The sequence below is a fragment of the Natator depressus genome, chromosome 14 (assembly GCF_965152275.1).
Source record: "Natator depressus isolate rNatDep1 chromosome 14, rNatDep2.hap1, whole genome shotgun sequence".
Classification (NCBI taxonomy): Eukaryota; Metazoa; Chordata; order Testudines; family Cheloniidae; genus Natator; species Natator depressus.
In genome coordinates this window covers 33,923,455-33,945,530 of record NC_134247.1, presented here as the reverse complement: position 1 = coordinate 33,945,530, position 22,076 = coordinate 33,923,455, and the positions used below count along the sequence as shown (strand labels likewise).

Sequence of the window (22,076 nt, the reverse complement as noted above, 5' to 3'; positions counted from 1 at the left end):
TCCGGCAGAAGGAGGAGCGTGTCTCCGAGCTCCGCCAGCAGCTCCAGGACCGGCAACAGCTGCGCTCCCGGCGCCGCCCCTCCAACCCCTCCTCGCGGGATGGGTGTGCCGCCGACAACCACTTCACCAACGCGGCCGGGACCATGCCCACCCTCTACCAGCCTAGCCTGCCCCTGGTGCGCTGCCTTGTCTCCGAGCAGGCTGACAAGCTGGGCCGCAGCAACTGCGACGGAAGTCGCGTCCACCTGCTCTACAAGTGACCACCGTGGGGGCGGGGCCTGAGAAGAGGGTGGGGCCCGGGAAGAGGTGGAGTGGAGCTAAATAAGGTCTCTTTTTTCCCCCCAATCACATCTCTTAGCTTTGTAAAATCTCTCTGTATCCATCCATCTTCCCTTCTCCCATCCAAGCTCTGAGTGCCAATTGACATCCAGGTGCAGAGTAAAATGTGCACCTTGCCTGATCTATCCTGAGTGTCTCTAGCTGGGGCAGTGTCAGGCGGGAGGGGGCAGCTGCTTGTAACCAAGGTGATGTGGGGAGGGCAGAGTGAATCGAGAAGGGAAAGTTACCCCTTGAGCATGCCAGCCAGGCGTGCAGTCTCACTGTAGCACAGAGTCAGACCTGGTGGCCCCCAATGTACAGTCATGCACAGACGGATCTAGTTACTGGGACATACAATCAAGGTGTAGTGCAAAACCGGATTTAGTTATTCATATATACAGTATTATTGTAGCCTAGAACCAGGTTTGGGTACATGTAAGTACAATCAGACTGTAACACACAGCCAGATCTGGTGACTTGTATGTACGATCAAACTGTTGTGCACAGGTGAGTCTGATTACTGTAATGTACTGTCAGACTGTAGTGTAAAACTAGGTCTGGTTTACTTGTAAGTACAGTCAGACTGTAGTGCACAGCTGGGTCTGGTACAGTTGGACTGTAGTACAAAACCAGACCCGGTTACTTGTATGTTTAAACTAGTGAACAGCTGGGGCTGGTTCTGTGTGAGCGCAGTCTGACTGTAGCACACAACCAGATCTGGTTGCTTGTATGTACAATCAGACTGTAGCACACAACTGGGTCTGGGGTTACTTGTCTGTACTATCAAAATGTAATGCACAGTCGGGTCTGGTTACTGTAATGTACTGTCAGACTGTAGTGTACAACCGGGTCTGGTTTCTCAGTTGCACTTTAGTGAACAACTGGATCTGGTTACTATTGCGTGCAGTTGTGTTGTTTATGTGCAAAATCCATCTGCTTCCTTTTGCGTACATTGGGCCTGGAGGTCACAGCCGCACCTGGAGGCCCCGCAGTCAGATCACGGTGTAACACCAGTTCTAGCAACTCCCAGATACAGTAGGAGTGTCATGCATAGAACAAGCTAGTGACTTTCATGTACAGTCAGCCTGTATAGCACAATCAGCAGTGGATGTTGTCATCTGGCGACGTACCGGCTGTAGGGGATGACCAGCCCTGGTTACCCATAAGAATGGCCATGCAGACCTGGATATCTTGTGCACAGGGTCAGGTCAGGTTACTCTGGCTACAGCCAACTGACTGGAAGTGGGGATACAGCTGCCTGAGGCAGGGTCACACTCTCCCAAAGATAGACGGGGCTTTCGCAGGGGGATGGGATTAACCTTATCTGAGCCCTGCTCTGACCAGGTGGGTCTGGGTGGAGAGCCCCGCTGGGGGCCAGCCTGCAATCTGACTGTAGCGTACAGCCATTTCCCCAGTCACAGCCGCCCCTGAGGGTCTCTTCCTGCCCGGATAGACGCGGCCTCAGCCAAGTGATTTCACCGGGGGTGGTGGGGGACGGGGAGTGCTCCAGCTGGCCACAATGGACCCTGGAGGCCCAGAGCCGAGAGTCTGGACCCAGGGTGGTCCCCATGGCTCTCCTGACAGCTCCTATCTGAGCTGGGCCCAGAGCTGCTGGAATGGGGGCCGGGGGAGGTTCCCTAGCTAGAACCCATCAGCGTTCAGACTGCCCCCATCTGAGTCCCAGGGACAGGCACCATGAGAATGGCAGGAGAGAGCAGACCCACACGGGGAGTGAATGTGCCAGGGAGCACTGGTGTTTGTAAGACACAGCACTGGGCAGTTGCTCTGCGGGGGCAGCACAATGTGAGAACATGCAGCATACACAGCACAACACACGCTCTAACACACATGGGTCACAACATGCAGGACAGCACAGTGTGTGCACAGCCCCATCTGAGCACACGCAGCACCGCACAGACCCACAGCACAGTGTGAGTACAACACAGCATGCAGAACAGAGCCCCACACGTGCACACACAGGGTATATACACACACACACACACACAGAGCAGCACCTGGTACCCACATCCACATGCCACTCAGAGGGAGTTCAGTGTATGCAATGCATGTACAGCACCACATGTGCACACAGGGCACAACGTGCGCATACAGCAGAACAGGCACCCACACACCTGCGTGTGCAAACAGGCTGAGCTCAGCGGGCCTGCTGCAGGGGCAGGGCTGGGCAGGATGGGCTGTCCTATCCCTACGTCTCTCCCTGCAGTTTTGGGGGGGGGTCCCCCCCGGCCAGGGCCCAGGTGGGCACATAGGGGAGGGTTGCCCCAAGACGCAGTCAGGCCAGGGCCTCCCCAGCCTGATCTGACACTGCTGTGTGACTGGGATGGGGGAGCTGCTGGGAGGGGAAGGAGGGTCCCCAGAGCATGGGCCGGTGGGGGTCTCTGGCCTGCCATGTGCTGGAGGGTCAGACTCAATGAGCATGGCGGTTCATTCTGGCCTTAAAGTCTATGAGAGAGAGAGCCCCCCCAGCCCCAGAGACATCCTATACCTGCCCCCCCCCAGCTCCCTGGAGGCAGACTGCTCCCAACAACAGTGACCTTCCCAGCCCATGAGACAGGCCCCCCCCAGCCCATGAGACAGTGAGCCCCATAAAGTTAACCCCCACGCAGCCCTGTGCCCAGGGTATGGGGGCTGGCTGAGCAACTGCCAGCACCAGGGAAAGAACCCAGGACTCCTGGTCCCCAACCCCCCCCCCCCCAATCCACTGGGACCCCTGTTTGCCCCAGGGGGCATTCCACTCCCCCCACACCCCAACACAGCCCTCCAGGGCTCCCAGCTGCCAGGAATCTGCCCAGCCTGGGACTTCTCAGCCATGGCTGCAGTGCTCTGCCCATGAGGAAGTAGAGCTCCAGGGTGCGCTTAGAGCGAATGCAGGACTCCTGGGTCCTGGCTCTGGGAGGGCCGTGGGGTCTAGTGGTTAGAGAATGGGGGTCTGGGAGCCAGGACTCCTGGCTGGGTGCAGACTGGCACTCCAGTGGCTGGGCCCCTCCTCTTCCAGCGGAGACCAGTTGTTGGGGACCGGACAGGTGAGGGTGGAGGAGTGTGCAGGCCCCAGCACCCAGGAAACATCCCCAAGCAGGAAACCTTGTAGTGCTGGGCCCCTGGGGCAAAGGAGAGAAAGTGCCATTAACCCTCCCTGCACTAGGAGCGGAGGTGGGGGAGGAAATTGAGCACAAGCTGTTCCCAGCACACAGCCCCCAGGCACCTGCTCTAACCACTAGGCCCCAGTCCCCTCCCAGAGCCAGGCTAGAACCTAGGAGTCCTGCCTCCCAGCCCCCACCTCCCCTCGCCCCACGTAGGGTCAAGTCTTGAGCCCTTTTTGGCTTTCCCCTATTGCTGCCACAGACCCTCCAGAGCCTTCACCAATGAAAAATAAAATCATTTAATGAAGGGGGGAGGGGAGAAACGGGGGAAGCTGGTGTTGGGGGAGGGGGTCCCTCATTGGTTCCCTTTAGCAGCAAATCAGGGCCTTTGACCCCCCTCGATGGACTCGATCTAGGGCACATTCTTCTGGGGGCTCAAAGCTTCTGCCCCCCCCTCCCTGAGCCACAGCCCCAAAACCTGGGGGAGAGGGTAGGAAGTCTGGAGGTGTCAGCTGAAAGAAGCAGTAGGGGGTGCCCCTGTGACAGTATCCGCTTGTGGCCCAGCCTCCACCTCCTGGCTGGGAGTTGAGGGCTCACGGGGGGCTAGGCCCCATGTCAGTTCCTGGGTGGGTTCAGTGTTGGGGGGCCCAGGCCCCTCCATCTCTTCCTTCTGATACCATGCAATGGAGGCTCCATCTCTCCAGCCAGCCCCGCAGCCCTGTCCCTGGGGATCTGTGCAGGCAGCCTTCTGTCACTGGGCAGCGGTGGCGGTGTAGCGGTGCCATTGGGCCAAGGCACCTGCCAGGTGGTGTTGCCCAGCCCCACACCTGGCCCCAGCCCGTGGGTAGTCGGCAGCAGGAAGAAGATGTAGACAGCAGAAATCACCAGCCCCACAGTGACGGTTACAGCCACAGCCACAGCCACAGCAAAGGGCCAGCTGGAGCAGCCCAGCCCTCGCAGCCCCAGGCCCACGCCCATGCCCCGCGGTGCCGGCCGCCCCACGTCCACACTCAGGCTGACCGTGCTGAGGGCAGGGCCCGGCTTGGGTAGCGCTAGCCCCCGGCCCTTCCGGTTCCCCCAGCCCGGCACGTACAGCAGCCCGCGGCGCCGGCTGAAGCGCACGGAGCTGCAGGGGGCGGCGGGCGCCAGGGGCAGCCGGTCCAGCAGGTCCCGGCAGGTGGGCAGGCCAGGCAGGCCCTTGCGGGTGGGGAGGCAGGTCAGCTCCCGGCACACGGGGCAGCTGATGGCGTTGACCTGCTCCGAGGAGACGTTGATACGCGCCAGGCACTCGAGGCAGAAGGTGTGCCCGCAGCCCAGTGCCTTGGGCACCTTAAACAACCGGTCGTAGGGCGAGAAGCAGATCACGCAGTCCATGGAGGCCTCGTCTTCATCCTCCTCTTCAGCGCCCCAGGGGCCCCCCTCTGCCAGCTCAGCGCCCCGGGGCCTCCTCTGCCCTACTTCCCCTGGTGCTGCCATGCCAAGGTTTGATTCCCCTGGCCGGTAAGGGCAGAGGTACAGCGAGCGGAGTCCCTCAGGCCAAGGTGGTGCCAGCCAGCAGACGCGGTCCGGCCTGGCCCCTGTTGACGTCTCTGGGGAGGGAAGGGAGAAAGGACAATATTTACCCAGTGGAGATAACGCGCCCCATGGCCTGGCCAAGTTGGTCGCCGCCCCCCCCACGCCCAATTCCTCAGGGGTAGACTATCGACCGCTCCCCGGCTAATCTGGAGTCACCCCGATACAGCTCCACCTGGGGCTCGGGCACAGCACAGAGCTGCCAGACACTCCCAGCTGGCAGGAGGGGGGAGGGGAAAGGAAAAGGGAGGCGTCCAGGGGACGCACACCCCAAAGCACATCACTGCCAGCCCCCCAGCCTTGCCAGTGCCCTCACTTCCAAGACACAGCCCCTGCTAGCCCAGGCCTGGGCTCCCCCAAATAGCTCTGCTGGTGCCCCTCAACCCCCTCTGCCCCCTGCTATCCTCCCCCGGGCTCCCCCAAGCCTTGCCATTGCCCCTCACTCCTGACCCACACCCCATGCTAGCCCAGGCCTGGGCTCCCCCCCAGCCCTGCTGGTGCCCCTCAATCTTGCCCCCACTGCTATTCCAGCCCTGGGCTCCCCCAAACAGCTCTGCCAGTGCCCCTCAACCCCCCCACCCCCACCCATTCTACCCCTGCACTCCCCCCAGCCCTGCCAGTGCCCCTCACTCCCAACCCACAGCCCCCTGCTACCCCAGGCTTGGGTTTCTCCCAGATCAGGTAGTGCCCCTTTCCCCTCCCACCCCCCACTATCCTACCCCTGGGCTCCACCCAGCCCTGCCAGTGCCCCTCACTCCCAAGCCACAGCCCCCTGCTATCCCAGCCCTGCCCCTCCCCCCCTCCAGCTCTGCTGATGCCCCTCAGTCCTGCCCCCACTGCTATTACAGCCCTGGGCTCCTCCATACAGCTCTGCCGGTGCCCCCCCAATCCTGAGCCCCAGCCCGTGGAAGCTTAGCTCTGGGCTCAGTCCCAATAGAGTCAGGCTCACCTGATCCAGGCTTGGGTGCAGCCGGGATGTTACCGCAGCAGGTGTACTGGGGTTGCTCCTCCTGGTGCTGCTGGCCCCAGCAGCTCCCGGGTTCTGGAATCTGCCCCCTGCAGGGAGCATTTCCCCTAGCAGTGCCCGCCCTGCCACCCCAGCCCGCCCAGTTCTTGTGGGGCTGGGTGCGGCCAGGGTGAGGAGCCGGTGCCACCACATTCCCTTCCTGTGGCTACTGGCCAGGAATGTGACCAGCAGCTGGCTCTGCCAGGGTTAACCCTTCACTCCCCAGCCAGAGAGCCCCCCTGCTCAGCCCCCAACCCCACTACCTGCAACAGAGGGCCTCCTGCAGAGTTCCCCACTACTCCCTGCAGCAAAGCACTCCCTCCCCTACAACACAGCACCCCCTGCTGAGCACCCCCACCCCAGTTCACTACAGCCCATTGCCCCCTGCCGCTCCCCACCCCACTTCATAGAGACCAGCACCACCTGCTGAACCCCTGCCCTGCTCCCTGAAGAACAGCACCCCCGGACTGCTCCCTTCACTGCAGTGCCATGCCATGCCCCCTAATGTATCCTGCCCCCACAGAACAGCATCCCCTTGTGCCATACTGGGGGCTTAGGCCCAGCCCTAGAAAGTGAATCCAACCCATGGAGTGTTCCAGTCTAAACCCAACTCTTTGGGCAGCACAGCAGAGAAAGCCATAGGCCCCACACATGAGCTGAGAGGGCATCTGCTACACCCCAGGCTAGCTCCTTCAGTAGGGGTCTGGGCAGAGGAGAGGTGTGTACAGCGGGAAAAGGAGGGGTGCGCATGGGGCTGGTACTCTCCCAGCCATGCCCCAGAGCATAGCTATGCCCTGCAGCAGGCCTGCTCTGGGCCCAGACCCAAGCTGTGATGCCTGGACAAAAAGCAAGTGTTAAGCAGCAGGGTCTAGATACCATGGGGCTGGAGAGGTTGGCTGGGGAAGCTGGCAGTGCAGGGGAGGGCAGACACTCAGACCCTATGGGTGGCATGAGCAGGCAGGCATCCAGGGGTCAGATCTGCTGCCCACACCCTGTAATGAGTTTGAGGCTCCCTACTCAGCTCCAACAGGCCTAGATCCTGCACCAAGGCCCAGCCCAGCAAACCTGCTCTGAATCCTGCACCTTGTGCCAGCCAGCTCTGGCGATCTCAGAACTGGGGCCTCTGGCCCAGCCCACCTGGTCTAACCAGCCCAGCCAGCTTTGCCTTGGGGAACTGGCTTCCTGTCACACAAAACAACCCTCTCCCCCCCCATTCCCTGTGGCCTAGGGCCAATTAGCCCTTCCCCACCCCAATCACCATGGGCCACCTCCCTGCTCTGTGACCACATGCTCTGGGCCCCTGGGAACAGAGATCAGCATCCAGCCCTGACCAAAGGACAGCCAGGGAAGTTTTGCTGGATCCATGCAGGAAGCTGAGAGCTAGGGCTGCCCCCGTTGTAGATGGAGGTGACTCAGTTTCAAGAGGGGGCCCTGCTCTTCCTCCATCCCCAAGAAAAGCCCCTGCAGCCAGCTCTCAGCCCATCCATCTCTTGTGGGCCCCCAGGGGCAACTGCTATTAGGAGATACATGGGGCAGAGCCAGGCCTGCAGGCAGCTGTCCCCACCCCCAAGATGGAGCAGGCTCTACTGCCCTGCCTCACTATGATCCCTGCAGTGCTCTCTGGGCTCAGGCAGTGGTGAGCGGGCCCCCCTTCTCACATCCATCCCACAGCTAGAGCCAGCTGCGGCCCACCGCCAACCCCAAGCCCACTCTGGGGAGACCCACTGCCTGGAGAGGTGTGGATGGCAAGCAAGGCCACCTGCCCCCCAAACCCTGTCCCCAGCAAGGGCAACAGAGCAGGCCGCAAGAGAGGGTGGGAGAAGGTCATGGAAGGGCAGCATCAAGCAGGGCTCACTCCCTCCTCCTGCAGGTGGGGGCCAGCAGCTCAGAGAGAACACACAGGGGGGCGAGTGGAATCAGAGTTTATTGGGGCAGTTTCCACAGCTTTAACGGTTCGACTTGGCCACACGCTCCAGCTCGTCCTTCTTCTTGATAGCGTAGGAGTTGGAGGAGCCCTGGGAGGGGGAAAAATGGTAAGATTTCCCCCCCATGGTGGAGCCAACCCCACAGCCTAAGACCCAGCTCAGCACCCCCTAGGGTACATGGCCACCCCCCAGTGGTGACAGCACTGCACTGCAGAGGGACAATTGTAGGGCAGGGAGCTGCCAGCAGGGCTCAAAGGCTCATACTAATTGCCTGGGGCAGGCGAAGAAAGGGGGCCATTGCGGGCCCTGGGGCAGGAGCAGTCCTGCAGCCCTTCACTGCTAGGGACACACATGGACTCAAAGCCAGGGGGGGCAGCTGGAGAAATCTCCCCTCCATCGGGTGTAGTTATCCACACAGTCCCCAGGAGGCACAGTCACCCCCCCGGCGGTGACCCAGGCTAGCGACGCACCAGAGAGGAAGCAGCTACATGGTACAGAAGCCCTTTGACACCAGTCTGTGTCAACACGAGTGGCTGCATTGGTGGGACCGTCCCTGTGCACAGCAAGCCCCTAAGCGACAAAGGGCAGAGCAGGCCACGGGAAGGAGGGGCTGAGCTGAGCCAGGCCTCAGACTCCAAACAGCACGAATCTGGGCAGGGTGCTGTCTGGGAGCCCAGCGCTTGCCCACCCACTCAGAGCAGAGGATGAGGGCATCTCCCAGCGCAATCGGCCAAGCCTGCCCCCAGTTCTCACCTTGGCAGCGTTGATGAGTTCATCGGCCAGGCACTCGGCGATGGTCTTGATGTTGCGGAAGGCGGCCTCGCGGGCCCCAGTGCACAGCAGCCAGATGGCCTTGGGTGGGGGGGGCAGAAAGGGGTTACCAGGTGCCCAGAGCCAGTGGGCAGCAGTGCCCAGCCCATACACACTGTGGAGTGGGCACCAGGCACAGCCACATGGGGAGGGGAGTGACGCTCAGGGACGGAGGAGCACACTGTGCGCACATGCATGGCCGGGGAGGGGTGTACCTGGTTAACGCGGCGCAGCGGGGACACATCCACGGCCTGTCTTCGGACAGTGCCGGCACGGCCGATGCGGGTCGAGTCCTCCCTGGGCCCGCTGTTGATGATGGCGTTGACCAGGACCTGCAGGGGGTTCTGCACAGAGAGTTGCATGGACAGGTCAGCTAGGATAGAGCCCCACCCCCAAACCCTCCCTGGCCAAGACAGCCAGCACCCCAACCCCGGACCACCCAGCAGCCCACCTCCCCGGTGAGCAGGTGGATGATCTCGAAGGCGTGCTTGACGATGCGCACGGTCATGAGCTTCTTGCCGTTGTTGCGGCCGTGCATCATCATGGAGTTGGTGAGGCGCTCCACAATGGGGCACTGGGCCTTGCGGAAACGCTTGGCTGCGTAGCGCCCGGCGCTGTGGGGCAGGTACTTGGCGTACTTCTCCTTCACCGCAATGTAGTCCTGGGCCGGGGAGAGAGACCGGTTCATGGACAGTCGGGGAGGGGGAGACACACACACACACACACACACCCCCCATGCTGACAGGGACAGCCACAGTCTGAGAGCAATGGGGTGGCAGACCCAGGCATCCTACCCCACCCACTACAAGGGTGCACAGAAGGTGTGAGCTGTGAGGAGAGGTGAGGGACCTAGATACCCCCCCCACCCTTCCCCCTGACAGGGCACAGATAGGGTGAGAGCTGTTCACTCCCTGCAGCCCCTCCTGCTGCACACAGAGGCCATGAGTTATAGGGGGACCCAGGCACCCTGCCTTACTCCCTGCAGCACCTCCTGCTGCATACAGAGAGCGTGAGGTGTGTGTGTGGGGAACCCAGGCACCACTCGGGCTCCCCAAACCTGAAGGGAGATGTCATTGATCTGAACATCGTCCGTGCTCCATTTCCCAAAGAGCTTGATGTCGGGGGTCTCCGCCACAGCGGGCACAGTCTCCCACTCGGTCATTCTGGGGAGGGGAGAAAGGAGGGTCAGGCAATGCAGCACCCACATGTCCCACACTCACCCCCCCCCCCACATATGGGGCACCCCAATGCCATGGCCCATCCCTATAGGGCAGACCCCCCCAAACTCCACAGACCCCTGGCAGAGCAACCCCCTGGACCTCACCAGCAGCCCCCCTCAATGTCCCCACATTGGTGTGCAATCCCCACTGACACCCATGGGACAGCCCCCTCCCCAAGTCATAGAATATTAGGGTTGGAAGGGACCTCAGGAGGTCATCTAGTCCAACCCCCTGCTCAAAGCAGGACCAATCCCCAACTAAATCATCCCAGCCAGGGCTTTGTCAACCCTGACCTTAAAAACCTCTAAGGATGGAGATTCCACCATCTCCCTAGGTAACGCATTCCAGTGCTTCACCACCCTCCTGAAAAAAGTGTTTCCTAATAGCCAACCTAAACCTCCCCCACTGCAACTTGAGACCATTACTCCTTGTTCTGTCATCTGCCACCACTGAGAACAGTCTAGATCCATCCTCTCTGGAACCCCTTTTCAGGTAGTTGAAAGCAGCTATCAAATCCCCCCTCATTCTTCTCTTCTGCAGACTAAATAATCCCCCTTCTCTCAGCCTCTCCTCATAAATCATGTGCTCATAAGTCATGAGCTCCAGTCCCCTAATCATTTTTGTTGCCCTCCCCGGACTCTCTCCAACTTGTCCACGTCCTTCTTGTAGTGCGGGGCCCAAAACTGGACACAGTACTCCAGATGAGGCCTCACCAATGCCGAATAGAGGGGAATGATCACGTCCCTCGATCTGCTGGCTATGCCCCTACTTATACAGCCCCCCTGTGGTGGGGGACTGCGCAAAATGACTCCCGAGGAGGAATCTCCAGGATAGCTGCTGTGGGGAGCGCACGGCTCGGGGTGCGCAGAGCCTGTGCGGGGCAACAGCCACCTGCTGCCTCTGGCTGCTGCCACCTGGGCGCGGCAGTGCGGTGCCCACTCGGCTCACTGCGCCCGTCAGGGGAGAACGGCAGGAATGGGACCCGGCGCGCGTGGGGAATCAAGCCCCATGGAGAGGAGGCTACACCTGGAAACATCCCCTGTGGTTCCGTTCCTCCCGTCGCGGGCCCCTCCGCCCCTGGGGTTCCATCCTCCCGCCCCCAAGCGCGATCCCGAGGCTCCAGCGTCCCCGCATGGCTCCACGCGCCGCCCCGGGATTCCATCACCCCACGCGCGGGGCCCTCCCGCCCCTAGGGTTCCACCCGCCCCTTCGCCCCACGTGCGGCGGCGCCGGGGATCCATCCCCCCACTCCCGTCGCCCCACACGCGGGGCCCCAGCCCCACTCAGCTTTCTATCCCTTCCCCCCGCACTCACATGGCGGCAGCTCCAGCAGCCTCCAGCCCAGGAAAAAGAACTCTACACGGGGTCTCCCAGGCTCTTAAGAGTGAGAGGGCCCAGAAGAGGTTCCGGTGGGGAACTACGCATGCGCCATTCTGTGTACAGCGGCAGCACGCAGGTGCGACGAGGCGTTCCGAAGCCTCGCTTCCGCCCAGGTCTTTGCCCGCAAATCTGTTGTGTGCGTGCGTAAGCATGCCCCCATTTCTACGTCCGGAAACGTCTACATATACGGCCCCTCACTGACGCATGCGTGCGCCGCTCACCCTTTCGTTTCAAAAATGGCCGCTCTAGGGAGCGCATGCGTAATATGTGTTATGTACCTCCACCACTTCTCTCGAGCGTGCGTAGCGAGGAACCACAAAGCCCAGAGCCCACGGCCGTCCGATTTGCCAGGTTGCCCTGCTATCGGGCTTGTGCATTGGCAGCTGCGAAGCGAAGAACGCCATGTCTACTGAGGGCACAACTGCCCTATGTACCCTCTCCGTGGGCATTAGTGGGAAAGCAGCTGTAGGGTTCGTTCCTGAGCTCAGGCTTTTTCCTCCCCCGGAGGCTGAGGCTGGGAGTCCACCGTGGACTGGGGGTCCACCGGGGGCAGAGACTGGGGACCCCCCCTGAGACTAGGTGCTGTGGGTCCCCCTGGGGACAGGGGCTGGGGTCCCGCCCAGAGAGTGTATAAAGCTCCATGGTGCTGCAATGGGGTGGAGAGAACGGCTTTGCGAGGGAACAGGGGTGTACACACAGGGCTGACCAAGAGCAGCAAGCTGGGCTGGTACTCAGGTGTAAGATGCCTGGGTGGTCTAGGGCAGAGTCAGTCTCAGGCCCTCACTGCCCCAGCTGTAGCACAGGGATAAACACACCTAGTGCTTGCCAGCTGCAGATCTCAGAGCACTTTACATGGGAGGGGCATGATTGTTATCCCGCTTTTACATATGGGGGAAACTGATGCACAAAGGAGATGAGACTTGCCCATGGTCACCTAGCAGGGCAGAGACAGGGATAGAACCCTGGAGTCCTGAGGCGTGGTGGCTCATCAGCCCAGGCTCAGGAGGTGGAGCCTAACCACTAATTCCCCAAAGCTACAAAATACATTTTGTACACATACACATTTAAGGACAGTGACTCTTGTCTATATTACTCCTGGGGGAATTCTGCACCACTGCGCAGGTGCAGAATTCATATTGTCCGCAGATTTCTTTGCTCCCCCACAGAAAAATGGGGAAGCAAAGAAATATGCGAGGACACATTACCCATGCTCGGAGCAGCAGGCAGAGGCATAAATCACCATGGCGGGGAAGGGGCTGGGCGTGTGAGCATGCATGGGGGGGGACTCTGTCCCTCTCGCTCACCCAGCCTGGGTGGGTAGGGCTTCGGGTTGTTTGGAGGTAGGGCGTGAGGCAGGCTCTGTCCTCTGAGACAGTTAATTGTTCCCATCCTTAGTCAATTCCCCCAGATGCATAAAACACATGTAAAAGTTTTAAGGCTCCATTACATTGCCAGAGTGGAGGAAAGGAGCCTTATTGTAAATGGCAGTAAGGGGATCCTCAGCTAGGAAAATCTAGGTTCTGTCTCACTTTTTTCCTGTGCCAGAGTGGCACAATGGGATTAATTACAGGTCAGGATCTATTTTACTTATCTCAAAGAAGACTTTTAGGGCAAATAAAATGTTTATCAAGCAGTCAATAAAATGTCAGGACAATCAGAACCAAGCACTTCCCAAAGTAGCCAGCCAGGATTATAACTGGAACGCAGGTATTGGTTCCCTAGTATTTGTAATTTAACTTTCATATGTTTAGGAAATGCTGAATAGTTATTGTGACTTTTTTCTATATTGTAGTTTAAATAAATTAACAAAATAATTGAAACTGGTGTGATTATATTGCATTATTTTGACAAAATAAGCATAATTTTGCAGAATTTTTAATTTTTGGCACATAGTTCCTCCAGGAGTACTATGCGCAATAAGATAACACAAGGTCACAAGAAGTGCTTGTGATTTGATTGAAATCTGTCCCAACTCCCTCTCACAAGTAGCGAAACGCAACACCCAACCGTTCCAAGAAAGCAGCCCTGTGTGTGGTTCAGATCTCAGTATAGCTCCTAGCCTCAAGACATTGCCGTGTTCCCATGGCTGTTTACCATACCCATGCCATGCCGTACCAAAGTGCCTTGTTAGTTTTGAATGAATGACTGTGATATTGTATTTTTGTTTCTGTAGCGAATTGCCCACTAAAGAACACGGGATTTTCCGGTTCTGATTGGCCGACTGAATATTTTTTTTACAGCAATGTTGTAAGTTACCTGTTGCCTAAAGTGCCAGTGTGTTTTTTTCTCTTTTTAATTGCTGGCACTATAAGCGACTGCAGTCTAGTATTTGAATGCATGAAAATGTGCTAAGCAGAGGCACATGATGCAACTAGCTGAACAATGTCAATTTACACTGAGGCCTTTAACTTAAGCCGGCCCAGACTTTAAATTCATGTGAAAATATATGGGCATTTAAACTTTTTTGGTTTCCTTGCAATTACCCTTCTTCTTCTTTCTTGGTAAACAGATCCATTTAGATTCTTTTCCGTGCATTTAAAAATAACCTTATAATAATGGCTATTAAATCATACCCTGGGGCAGTGGTTTTCAAAAAAATTTCTGGCAACCCAGTTGAAGAAAATTGTTGATGCCCACGACACAACAGAGTTGAGGATAAGGGGTGTGGGCTGTGGGCTGGGCCAGAGGGTTGGAGTGTGAGGGTGAGGGCTGTGGGGTGGGGCCAGGAATGAGGGGTTCACGGTGTGGGAGGCGGGTCTGGGCTGGGGCAGGGGGTTGGGGTGTGGGAGTGAGTCAGGGCTCTGGGCTGTGGGTACAGGATCTGGGCTGGGGCCAGGGATGAGGGGTTTAGGGTACTGGAACGGGATCCAGGTTGGGGGGGCTCAGGGCTGGGGCAGGGGATTGAGGTGCGGGGTTACGGTATGGGCTTAACTCAGGCAGCTCCCAGTCAGTGGTACAGCGGAGGTGCTAAGGCAGGCTTCCTGCCTGTCCTGGCACCATGGACTACGCTGCGCCCCGGAAGCGGCCAGCAGCAGGTCTGGCTCCTAGGCGGAAGTGCAAAAGCAGCTCCGTGCTGCTGTCACCCGCAGGCACTGCTCCACCCCAGGTTCCATTGGCTGGGAACCGGCCAATGGGAGTGCGGAGCCAGTGTTCAGGGCAGGAGCAGCGGCAGCGTGCGGAGCCCTGTGGCTCTGCCGCCTAGGAGCCAGACCTGCTGCAAGCCAATTCCGGAGTGCAGTGCCATGTCAGAACAGGTAGGGACTAGCCTGCCTTACCCGGGCAGCACCACCGACGGGACTTTTAACGGCCCAGTCGGCAGTACTGACCAGAGTTGCCGCAACCCAGCGCCTTACATTCCGCAACCCAGTACTGGATCACAACCCACAGATTGAAAGCCACTGCCCTAGAAGGTGACACAAAAGTCATGAGCCGCCGCTGGTCCTTACTCCCATGCCAGAGCTGCATCCACTGGGCTGCACTGCCCCCCAAACACAGGGATGGGAACACTCTCTGGTCCTGGTGTCACTTGGACACCAGTGTGGCTATACCAGCAAACCCTCCTGGAGGAGACGCAGCTTAGCTTGGCAGAGAGGGCTCCTGCCGGTACAGTTTATACCAGTTGCCCAGGCAAAATAGAAAAGGAGTACTTGTGGCACCTTAGAGACTAACCAATTTATTTGAGCATAAGCTTTCGTGAGCTACAGCTCACTTCATCGGATGCATAAAGTGGAAAATACAGTGAGGAGATTTATATACACACAGACCATGAAAAAATGGGTGTTTATCATATACATTGTAAGGAGAGTGATCACTTAAGATGAGCTATTACCAGCAGGAGAGTGGGGGATTGCTGGCACATGATGGCATATATCACATTGGTAGATGTGCAGGTGAACGAGCCTCTGATAGTGTGGCTGATGTGATTAGGCCCTATGATGGTGTCCCCTGTATAGATATGTGGACACAGTTGGCAACGGGCTTTGTTGCAAGGATAGGTTCCTGCGTTAGTGGTTCTGTTGTGTGGTGTGTGGTTGCTAGTGAGTATTTGCTTCAGGTTGGGGGGCTGTCTGTAGGCAAGGCTGTAGGTAGGCCTGTCTCCCAAGATTTGTGAGAGTGATGGGTCGTCCTTCAGGATAGGTTGTAGATCCTTGATGATGCGTTGGAGAGGTTTTAGTTGGGGGCTGAAGGTGACGGCTAGTGGCGTTCTGTTATTTTCTTTGTTGGGCCTGTCCTGTAGTAGGTGACTTCTGGGTACTTTTCTGGTTCTGTCAATCTGTTTCTTCACTTCAGCAGGTGGGTATTGTAGTTGTAAGAATGCTTGATAGAGATCTTGTAGGTGTTTGTCTCTGTCTGAGGGGCTGGAGCAAATGCGGTTGTATCGTAGAGCTTAGCTGTAGACAATGGATCGTGTGGTGTGGTCTGGATGAAAGCTGGAGGCATGTAGGTAGGAATAGCGGTCAGTAGGTTTCCGGTATAGGGTGGTGTTTATATGACCATCGCTTATTAGCACCGTAGTGTCCAGGAAGTGGATCTCTTGTGTGGACTGGTCCAGGCTGAGCTTGATGGTGGGATGGAAATTGTTGAAATCATGGTGGAATTCCTCCAGGGCTTCTTTTCCATGGGTCCAGATGATGAAGATGTCATCAATGTAGTGCAAGTAGAGTAGGGGCATTAGGGGACGAGAGCTGAGGAAGCGTTGTTCTAAGTCAGCCATAAAAATGTTGGCATACTGTGGGGCCATGCGGGTACCCACAGCAGTGCCACTGATTTGAAGAAAAAAGAAAAGGAGTACTTGTGGCACCTTAGAGACTAACCAATTTATTTGAGCATGAGCTTTCGTGAGCTACAGCTCACTTCATCGGATGCATGCATCCGATGAAGTGAGCTGTAGCTCACGAAAGCTCATGCTCAAATAAATTGGTTAGTCTCTAAGGTGCCACAAGTACTCCTTTTCTTTTTGCGAATACAGACTAACACGGCTGTTACTCTGAAAACTGATTTGAAGGTATACATTGTCCCCAAATGTGAAATAGTTATGGGTGAGGACAAAGTCACAAAGTTCAGCCACCAGGTTTGCCGTGACATTATCGGGGATAGTGTTCCTGACGGCTTGTAGTCCATCTTTGTGTGGAATGTTGGTGTAGAGGGCTTCTACGTCCATAGTGGCCAGGATGGTGTTTTCAGGAAGATCACCGATGGATTGTAGTTTCCTCAGGAAGTCAGTGGTGTCTTGAAGATGTGCTGGTAGCGTAGGGCCTGAGGAGGGAGTCTACATAGCCAGACAATCCTGCTGTCAGGGTGCCAATGCCTGAGATGATGGGGCGCCCAGGATTTCCAGGTTTATGGATCTTGGGTAGCAGATAGAAGACCCCTGGTCGGGGTTCTAGGGGTGTGTCTGTGCGGATTTGTTCTTGTGCTTTTTCAGGGAGTTTCTTGAGCAGATGCTGTACTTTCTTTTGGTAACCCGCAATGGGATCAGAAAGTAATGGCTTGTAGAAAGTGGTGTTGGAGAGCTGCCGAGCAGGCTCTTGTTCATATTCCGACCTATTCATGATGACAACAGCACCTCCTTTGTCAGCCTTTTTGATTATGATGTCAGAGTTGTTTCTGAGGCTGTGGATGGCATTGTGTTCTGCACGGCTGAGGTTATGGGGCAAGTGATGCTGCTTTTCCACAATTTCAGCCTGTGCACATCAGCGGAAACACTCTATGTAGAAGTCCAGTCTGTTGTTTCAACTTTCAGGAGGAGTCCACCCAGAATCCTTCTTTTTGTAGTGTTGGTAGGAAGGTGTCTGTGGATTAGTATGTTGTTCAGAGGTGTGTTGGAAATATTCCTTGAGTCGGAGACGTCGAAAATAGGATTCTAGGTCACCACAGAACTGTATCATGTTCGTGGAGGTGGAGGGGCAGAAGGAGAGGCCCTGAGATAGGACAGATTCTTCTGCTGGGCTAAGAGTATAGTTGGATAGATTAACAATATTGCTGGGTGGGTTAAGGGAACCATTGCTGTGGCCCCTTGTTGCATGTAGTAGTTTAGATAATTTAGTGTCCTTTTTCTTTTGTAGAGAAGCAAAGTGTGTGTTGTAAATCATAGAATCATAGAATAACAGAGTTGGAAGGGACCTCTGGAGGCCATCTAGTCCAACCCCCTGCCCAGAGCAGGACCAATCCCAACTAAATCATCCCAGCCAGGGCTTTGTCAAGCCTGACCTTAAAAACTTCTAAGGAAGGGGATTCCACCACCTCCCTAGGTAACGCATTCCTGTCTTTCACCACCCTCCTAGTGAAAAAGTTTTTCCTAATATCCAACCTAAATCTCCCCCACTGCAACTTGAGACCATTACTACTTGTCCTGTCATCTGCTATCATTGAGAATAGTCTAGATCCATCCTCTTTGGATCCACCTTTCAGGTAGTTAAAAGCAGCTATCAAATCCCCCTCATTCTTCTCTTCTGTAGACTAAACAATCCCAGTTCCCTCAGCCTCTCCTCATAAGTCATGTGTTCCAGACCCCTAATCATTTTTGTTGCCCTTCGCTGGACCCTCTCCAATTTTTCCACATCCTTCTTGTAGTGTGGGGCCCAAAACTGGACACACTACTCCAGATGATGCCTCAGCAGTGTCAAATAGAGGGGAACGATCACGTGCCTCAATCTGCTGGCAATGCCCCTACTTATACACCCCAAAATGCCATTGGTCTTCTTGGCAACAAGGGCACACTGTTGACTCATATCCAGCTTCTCGTCCACTGTCACCCCTAGGTCCTTCTCTGCAGAACTGCTGCCTAGCCATTCGGTCCCTAGTCTGTAGCGGTGCATTGGATTCTCCCATCCTAAGTGCAGGACTCTGCACTTGTCCTTGTTGAACCTCATCAGATTTCTTTTGGCCCAATCCTCCAATTTGTCTAGGTCCCACTGTATCCTATCCCTACCCTCCAGCGTATCTACCAGTCCTCCCAGTTCAGTGTCATCCGCAAACTTGCTGAGGGTGCAATCCACACCATCCTCCAGATCATTTATGAAGATATTGAACAAAACCGTCCGGGGGACCGGCCCTTGGGGCACTCCACTTGATACCGGCTGCCAACTAAACATGGAGCCATTGATCACTACCAATTGAGCCCGACAATCTAGCCAACTTTCTATCCACCTTACAGTCCATTCATCCAGCCCATACTTCTTTAACTTGCTGACAAGAATACTGTGGGAGACCGTGTCAAAAGCTTTGCTAAAGTCGAGGAATAACACGTCCACTGCTTTCCCTTCATCCACAGAACCAGTTATCTCATCATAGAAGGCAATTAGATTAGTCAGGCATGACTTTCCCTTGGTGAATCCATGCTGACTGTTCCTGATCACTTTCCTCTCCTCGAAGTGCTTCAGAATTGATTCCTTGAGGACATGCTCCATGATTTTTCCGGGGACTGAGGTGAGGCTGACCGGCCTGTAGTTCCCAGGATCCTCCTTCTTCCCTTTTTTAAAGATTGGCACTACATTAGCCTTTTTCCAGTCATCCAGGACCTCCCCCGATCGCCACGAGTTTTCAAAGATAATGGCCAATGGCTCTGCAATCACATCCGCCAATTCCTTTAGCACTCTCGGATGCAACGCATCCGGCCCCATGGACTTGTGCACGTCCAGTTTTTCTAAATAGTCCCGAGCCACTTCTTCCTTCACAGAGGGCTGGCCACCTCCTCCCCATGCTGTGCTGCCCAATGCGGTAGTCTGGGAGCTGACCTTGTTCGTGAAGACAGAGGCAAAAAAAGCATTGAGTACATTAGCTTTTTCCACATCCTCTGTCACTAGGTTGCCTCCCTCATTCAGTAAGGGGCCCACACTTTCCTTGGCTTTCTTCTTATTGCCAACATACCTGAAGAAACCCTTCTTGTTACTCTTAACATCCTTCGCTAGCTGCAACTCCAGGTGTGATTTAGCCTTCCTGATTTCATTCCTACATGCCTGAGCAATATTTATATACTCATCCCTGGTCATTTGTCCAATCTTCCACTTCTTGTAAGCCTCTTTTTTGTGTTTAAGATCAGCAAGGATTTCACTGTTAAGCCAAGCTGGTCGCCTGCCCTATTTACTATTCTTTCTACACATTGGGATGGTTTGTCCCTGTAAATGGCTTGTCTAGTTTTAGTAAAGTCCAGCCACAAGGAAGTTTGTGTGGAAGGTTGGTTTTTTATGAGAGTATCCAGTTTTGAGAGCTCATTCTTAATCTTTCCCTGTTTGCTGTAGAGGATGTTGATCAGGTGGTTCCGCAGTTTCTTTGAGAGTGTGTGGCACAAGCTGTCAGCATAGTCCATGTGATATGTAGATTGTAATGGATTTTTTACCTTCAGTCCTTTCGGTATGATGTCCATCTGTTTGCATTTGGAAAGGAAGATGATGTCTGTCTGTATCTGTACGAGTTTTTTCATGAAGTTGATAGATTTCCACTCCTTACGGCTAAATGCAGTGCCTTGCATAATGACAAAATAAGCTCTCCAAGGAGAAGGACTGGCATAGCTGGTGCTGAACTAGGGCTAGTGGGGCATGGAAATGGCAGGCGACAAGCCTAAGCAGGCAGAACACCTCAGCCTGGAAACTCTTTGGGGTTCTGCCTAGAGTGGCAGGGCCCCCCCAGTTAGCAGGGAAGGCCCTGGGAGGTGCCCATGCATGTGCATCCGTGATCGCCTCACTAGGAGCCCTGCGCAGCCGGCCCAGCTCTGGGGGAGGGAGCCGCCAGCTAGCCTGGTTCGCACATCGGCCACATGGTGAAAGGGTCAAGGCCAGTCACCGGGGGCAGGCAGCAGGCAGCGCAGGCTGGGAGTGTCCTTGCTGGGCCCCTCGGTGTTCGGCCAGCCTTTTGGCTGGGGGATGTCAGGGCGGCTCCGCCAACGTGTCCAGAGCTATGGAAGGAGGAGTGGGCTTGGCTCCCCAGAGCCTGACAGGAGGCTTGCTGGTGTCCTCCCCACCCCACCTTGCCCAGCCTCTCCCATGCCCCCCTTAACTCCCATCTCACCCGGCCTTCCCCCAGCCTGGCTTTCCCAGTGCCCTCCAACTCTCATTCCACCCAGCTTCCCCTGTCCCCCTCCAACCCTCGCCCCCTCCACTCTCTCCAGTCCCCCTCTCAGCCCCCACCCTGCCCGGCCTCCTTCTTTGCCCCCCAACTTCCATCCCACCCAGTCTCCCCAGCAGCCCCTGCCTCCCACCTCCCACCCCACCCAGACTTCTTAGTGTCTCCCAACCTTCACCCCACATGGCCTCCACAGTGTCCCCTGGCCTCCCCAACCCCCACTATACCTAGCTTTTCCAGTGCCTCCCAAGCCCCAACCCACCTGGCCTCCCCTGTCCCCTATTCCCTCCCAGATCCCTTCCCCACCCAACCTCCCATCTGCTCCCCAACCTCACCTCCTGGCCTCCATGTGACAAAGTGGGAATTTTCTGTCATATTTTTTCCAATGCCAATGAGTGCCTTAGTTTCCCCCAGTACTTTACAGTGCTACACAGTGGCTCCAGGACAGTTAACTCTGCTCCTGGGGCAGCACAGGAGAGATTGGAGGGGGTGTCACCTCGCTGCCTGGGTCGTTAGAGGACTGGCTGAAACTGACCTGGATCAATGGAGGATCCGGAAAGCCAAGGGGAGACCCTAGCACTGAACAGCTGACTGGGCCCTGAAGAGCAGGCAGGTCTCTGCCCAGGAGTCTGGCTCAGCTGGACTCGCTGGGCAGAGCTCAGGGCGTGAAGCAGCAAGGCTGGAGCCCAGCAGGGCCAGATAAAACTTTTGTGGGCCTGGCGCCAAACATATTTGTGGGCCCCCATGGAGGCAATTGAGCCTGGGACGGGGAGGTCAGTCCCGAGAGCGAGGGGCCAGCCAGGGGCAATGGGGCATGGCATGGCAGGGCTGGCCCCGCTCGGCCCAGCCCAGTGCAAGGGCACTATTTACAAACTGGCAGTTGCCAGACACACACTGGCCCGCCCAGCCCTGTGCTGCCAGCATGCCCCTTCCCCTCAGGGGTGGGCCCATGCCACACCACACAGCCCCTCCCCCCCCAACACCAGAACATCCCGCTGATTCCCTATGGCCAGAGCCCCCTGAACCCACTATGCACAGTGCCCCCCCAGACCCTGACACAAATGCACAGTCCCCTGCACAGCACCACTCCTGCCCAGCGCCCCCATGCCCACAGCCCCACCACAACTACCAAGCACCCCACACAGAACCCCCTCCCTAGTGCCCCAACACACGCAGATCTTCCCCGCCCCTCACAGCCAAGCACCCTGCCCCCTCCAGACCCTCCAGAGACCCACTCCGCCATGCCCTGCCTCCTGGCCGCACTCACTAGCCCTGCTGGGAGGCGACTGTGTCTGCCAGGCTGAGCCATCAGCGCAGCCAGGGCTGGTCCCAGGGCCGGGAATCGCTCTGGCTCCTCCGGAGTGGCTTGATCAGCCAGGCCAGGGCCTGCCCCGGCTGGGCTCCCTCAGGATCCACTTGCCTGGAGGGGCCCAGCCAAGCCCCCTTTACTGTCCCCCCCGCAACTGGATGAGACTGGCCAGGCTCAGGTGGGGATGGGAAGCAGAGACTGCCCAGAGCCAGAGGTGCACTTGGGTCCAACCAGGGGGCAGAGAGGAGCTGGCAGGTGGGGCCAGGGGGTGGAGAGGAGCAAGTGATGAGTGGGGAGAGCCAGCGGGCTGGTGGGGTCTTGGGGCACAGTGCAAGCAGAGCAGGCCGGGGCCCCTTCTGACCATGGGGCCGGCTC

At 56.8% G+C, this 22,076-nt stretch overlaps 4 protein-coding genes across 5 annotated transcripts in view; 2 read left to right on the top strand and 2 right to left on the bottom strand.

Annotated features, from left to right (window-relative positions):
- The window catches only part of GABBR1 (gamma-aminobutyric acid type B receptor subunit 1), a 61,039-nt gene extending 59,821 nt beyond the window's left edge, over positions 1–1,218 (top strand). For both annotated transcript variants that reach the window (XM_074971621.1, XM_074971622.1), the window contains exon 24: positions 9–1,218. In XM_074971621.1, the coding sequence (XP_074827722.1) occupies positions 9–260 (252 nt within the window). In that variant the 3' untranslated portion in view covers positions 261–1,218. The remainder of the gene's footprint in view (positions 1–8) is intronic.
- Positions 1–22,076, top strand: part of LOC141998762 (uncharacterized) — a 406,176-nt gene that overhangs the window by 209,231 nt on the left and 174,869 nt on the right. The window lies entirely within an intron of this gene.
- Positions 3,763–6,211, bottom strand: RNF225 (ring finger protein 225). Its single transcript, XM_074971753.1, has 2 exons — positions 5,941–6,211; positions 3,763–5,008 (listed from the first exon to the last, which is right to left on the bottom strand). The coding sequence occupies exon 2, from the start codon at positions 4,893–4,895 to the stop codon at positions 4,035–4,037; it is 861 nt and encodes a 286-aa protein (XP_074827854.1). The 5' UTR covers positions 4,896–5,008; positions 5,941–6,211; the 3' UTR covers positions 3,763–4,034.
- Positions 7,903–11,396, bottom strand: RPS5 (ribosomal protein S5). The gene is made up of 6 exons (XM_074971754.1): positions 11,267–11,396; positions 9,790–9,895; positions 9,184–9,393; positions 8,948–9,076; positions 8,676–8,774; positions 7,903–8,012 (listed from the first exon to the last, which is right to left on the bottom strand). Exons 2-6 carry the CDS (start codon positions 9,892–9,894, stop codon positions 7,944–7,946), a joined length of 612 nt encoding a protein of 203 aa, XP_074827855.1. The 5' UTR covers position 9,895; positions 11,267–11,396; the 3' UTR covers positions 7,903–7,943.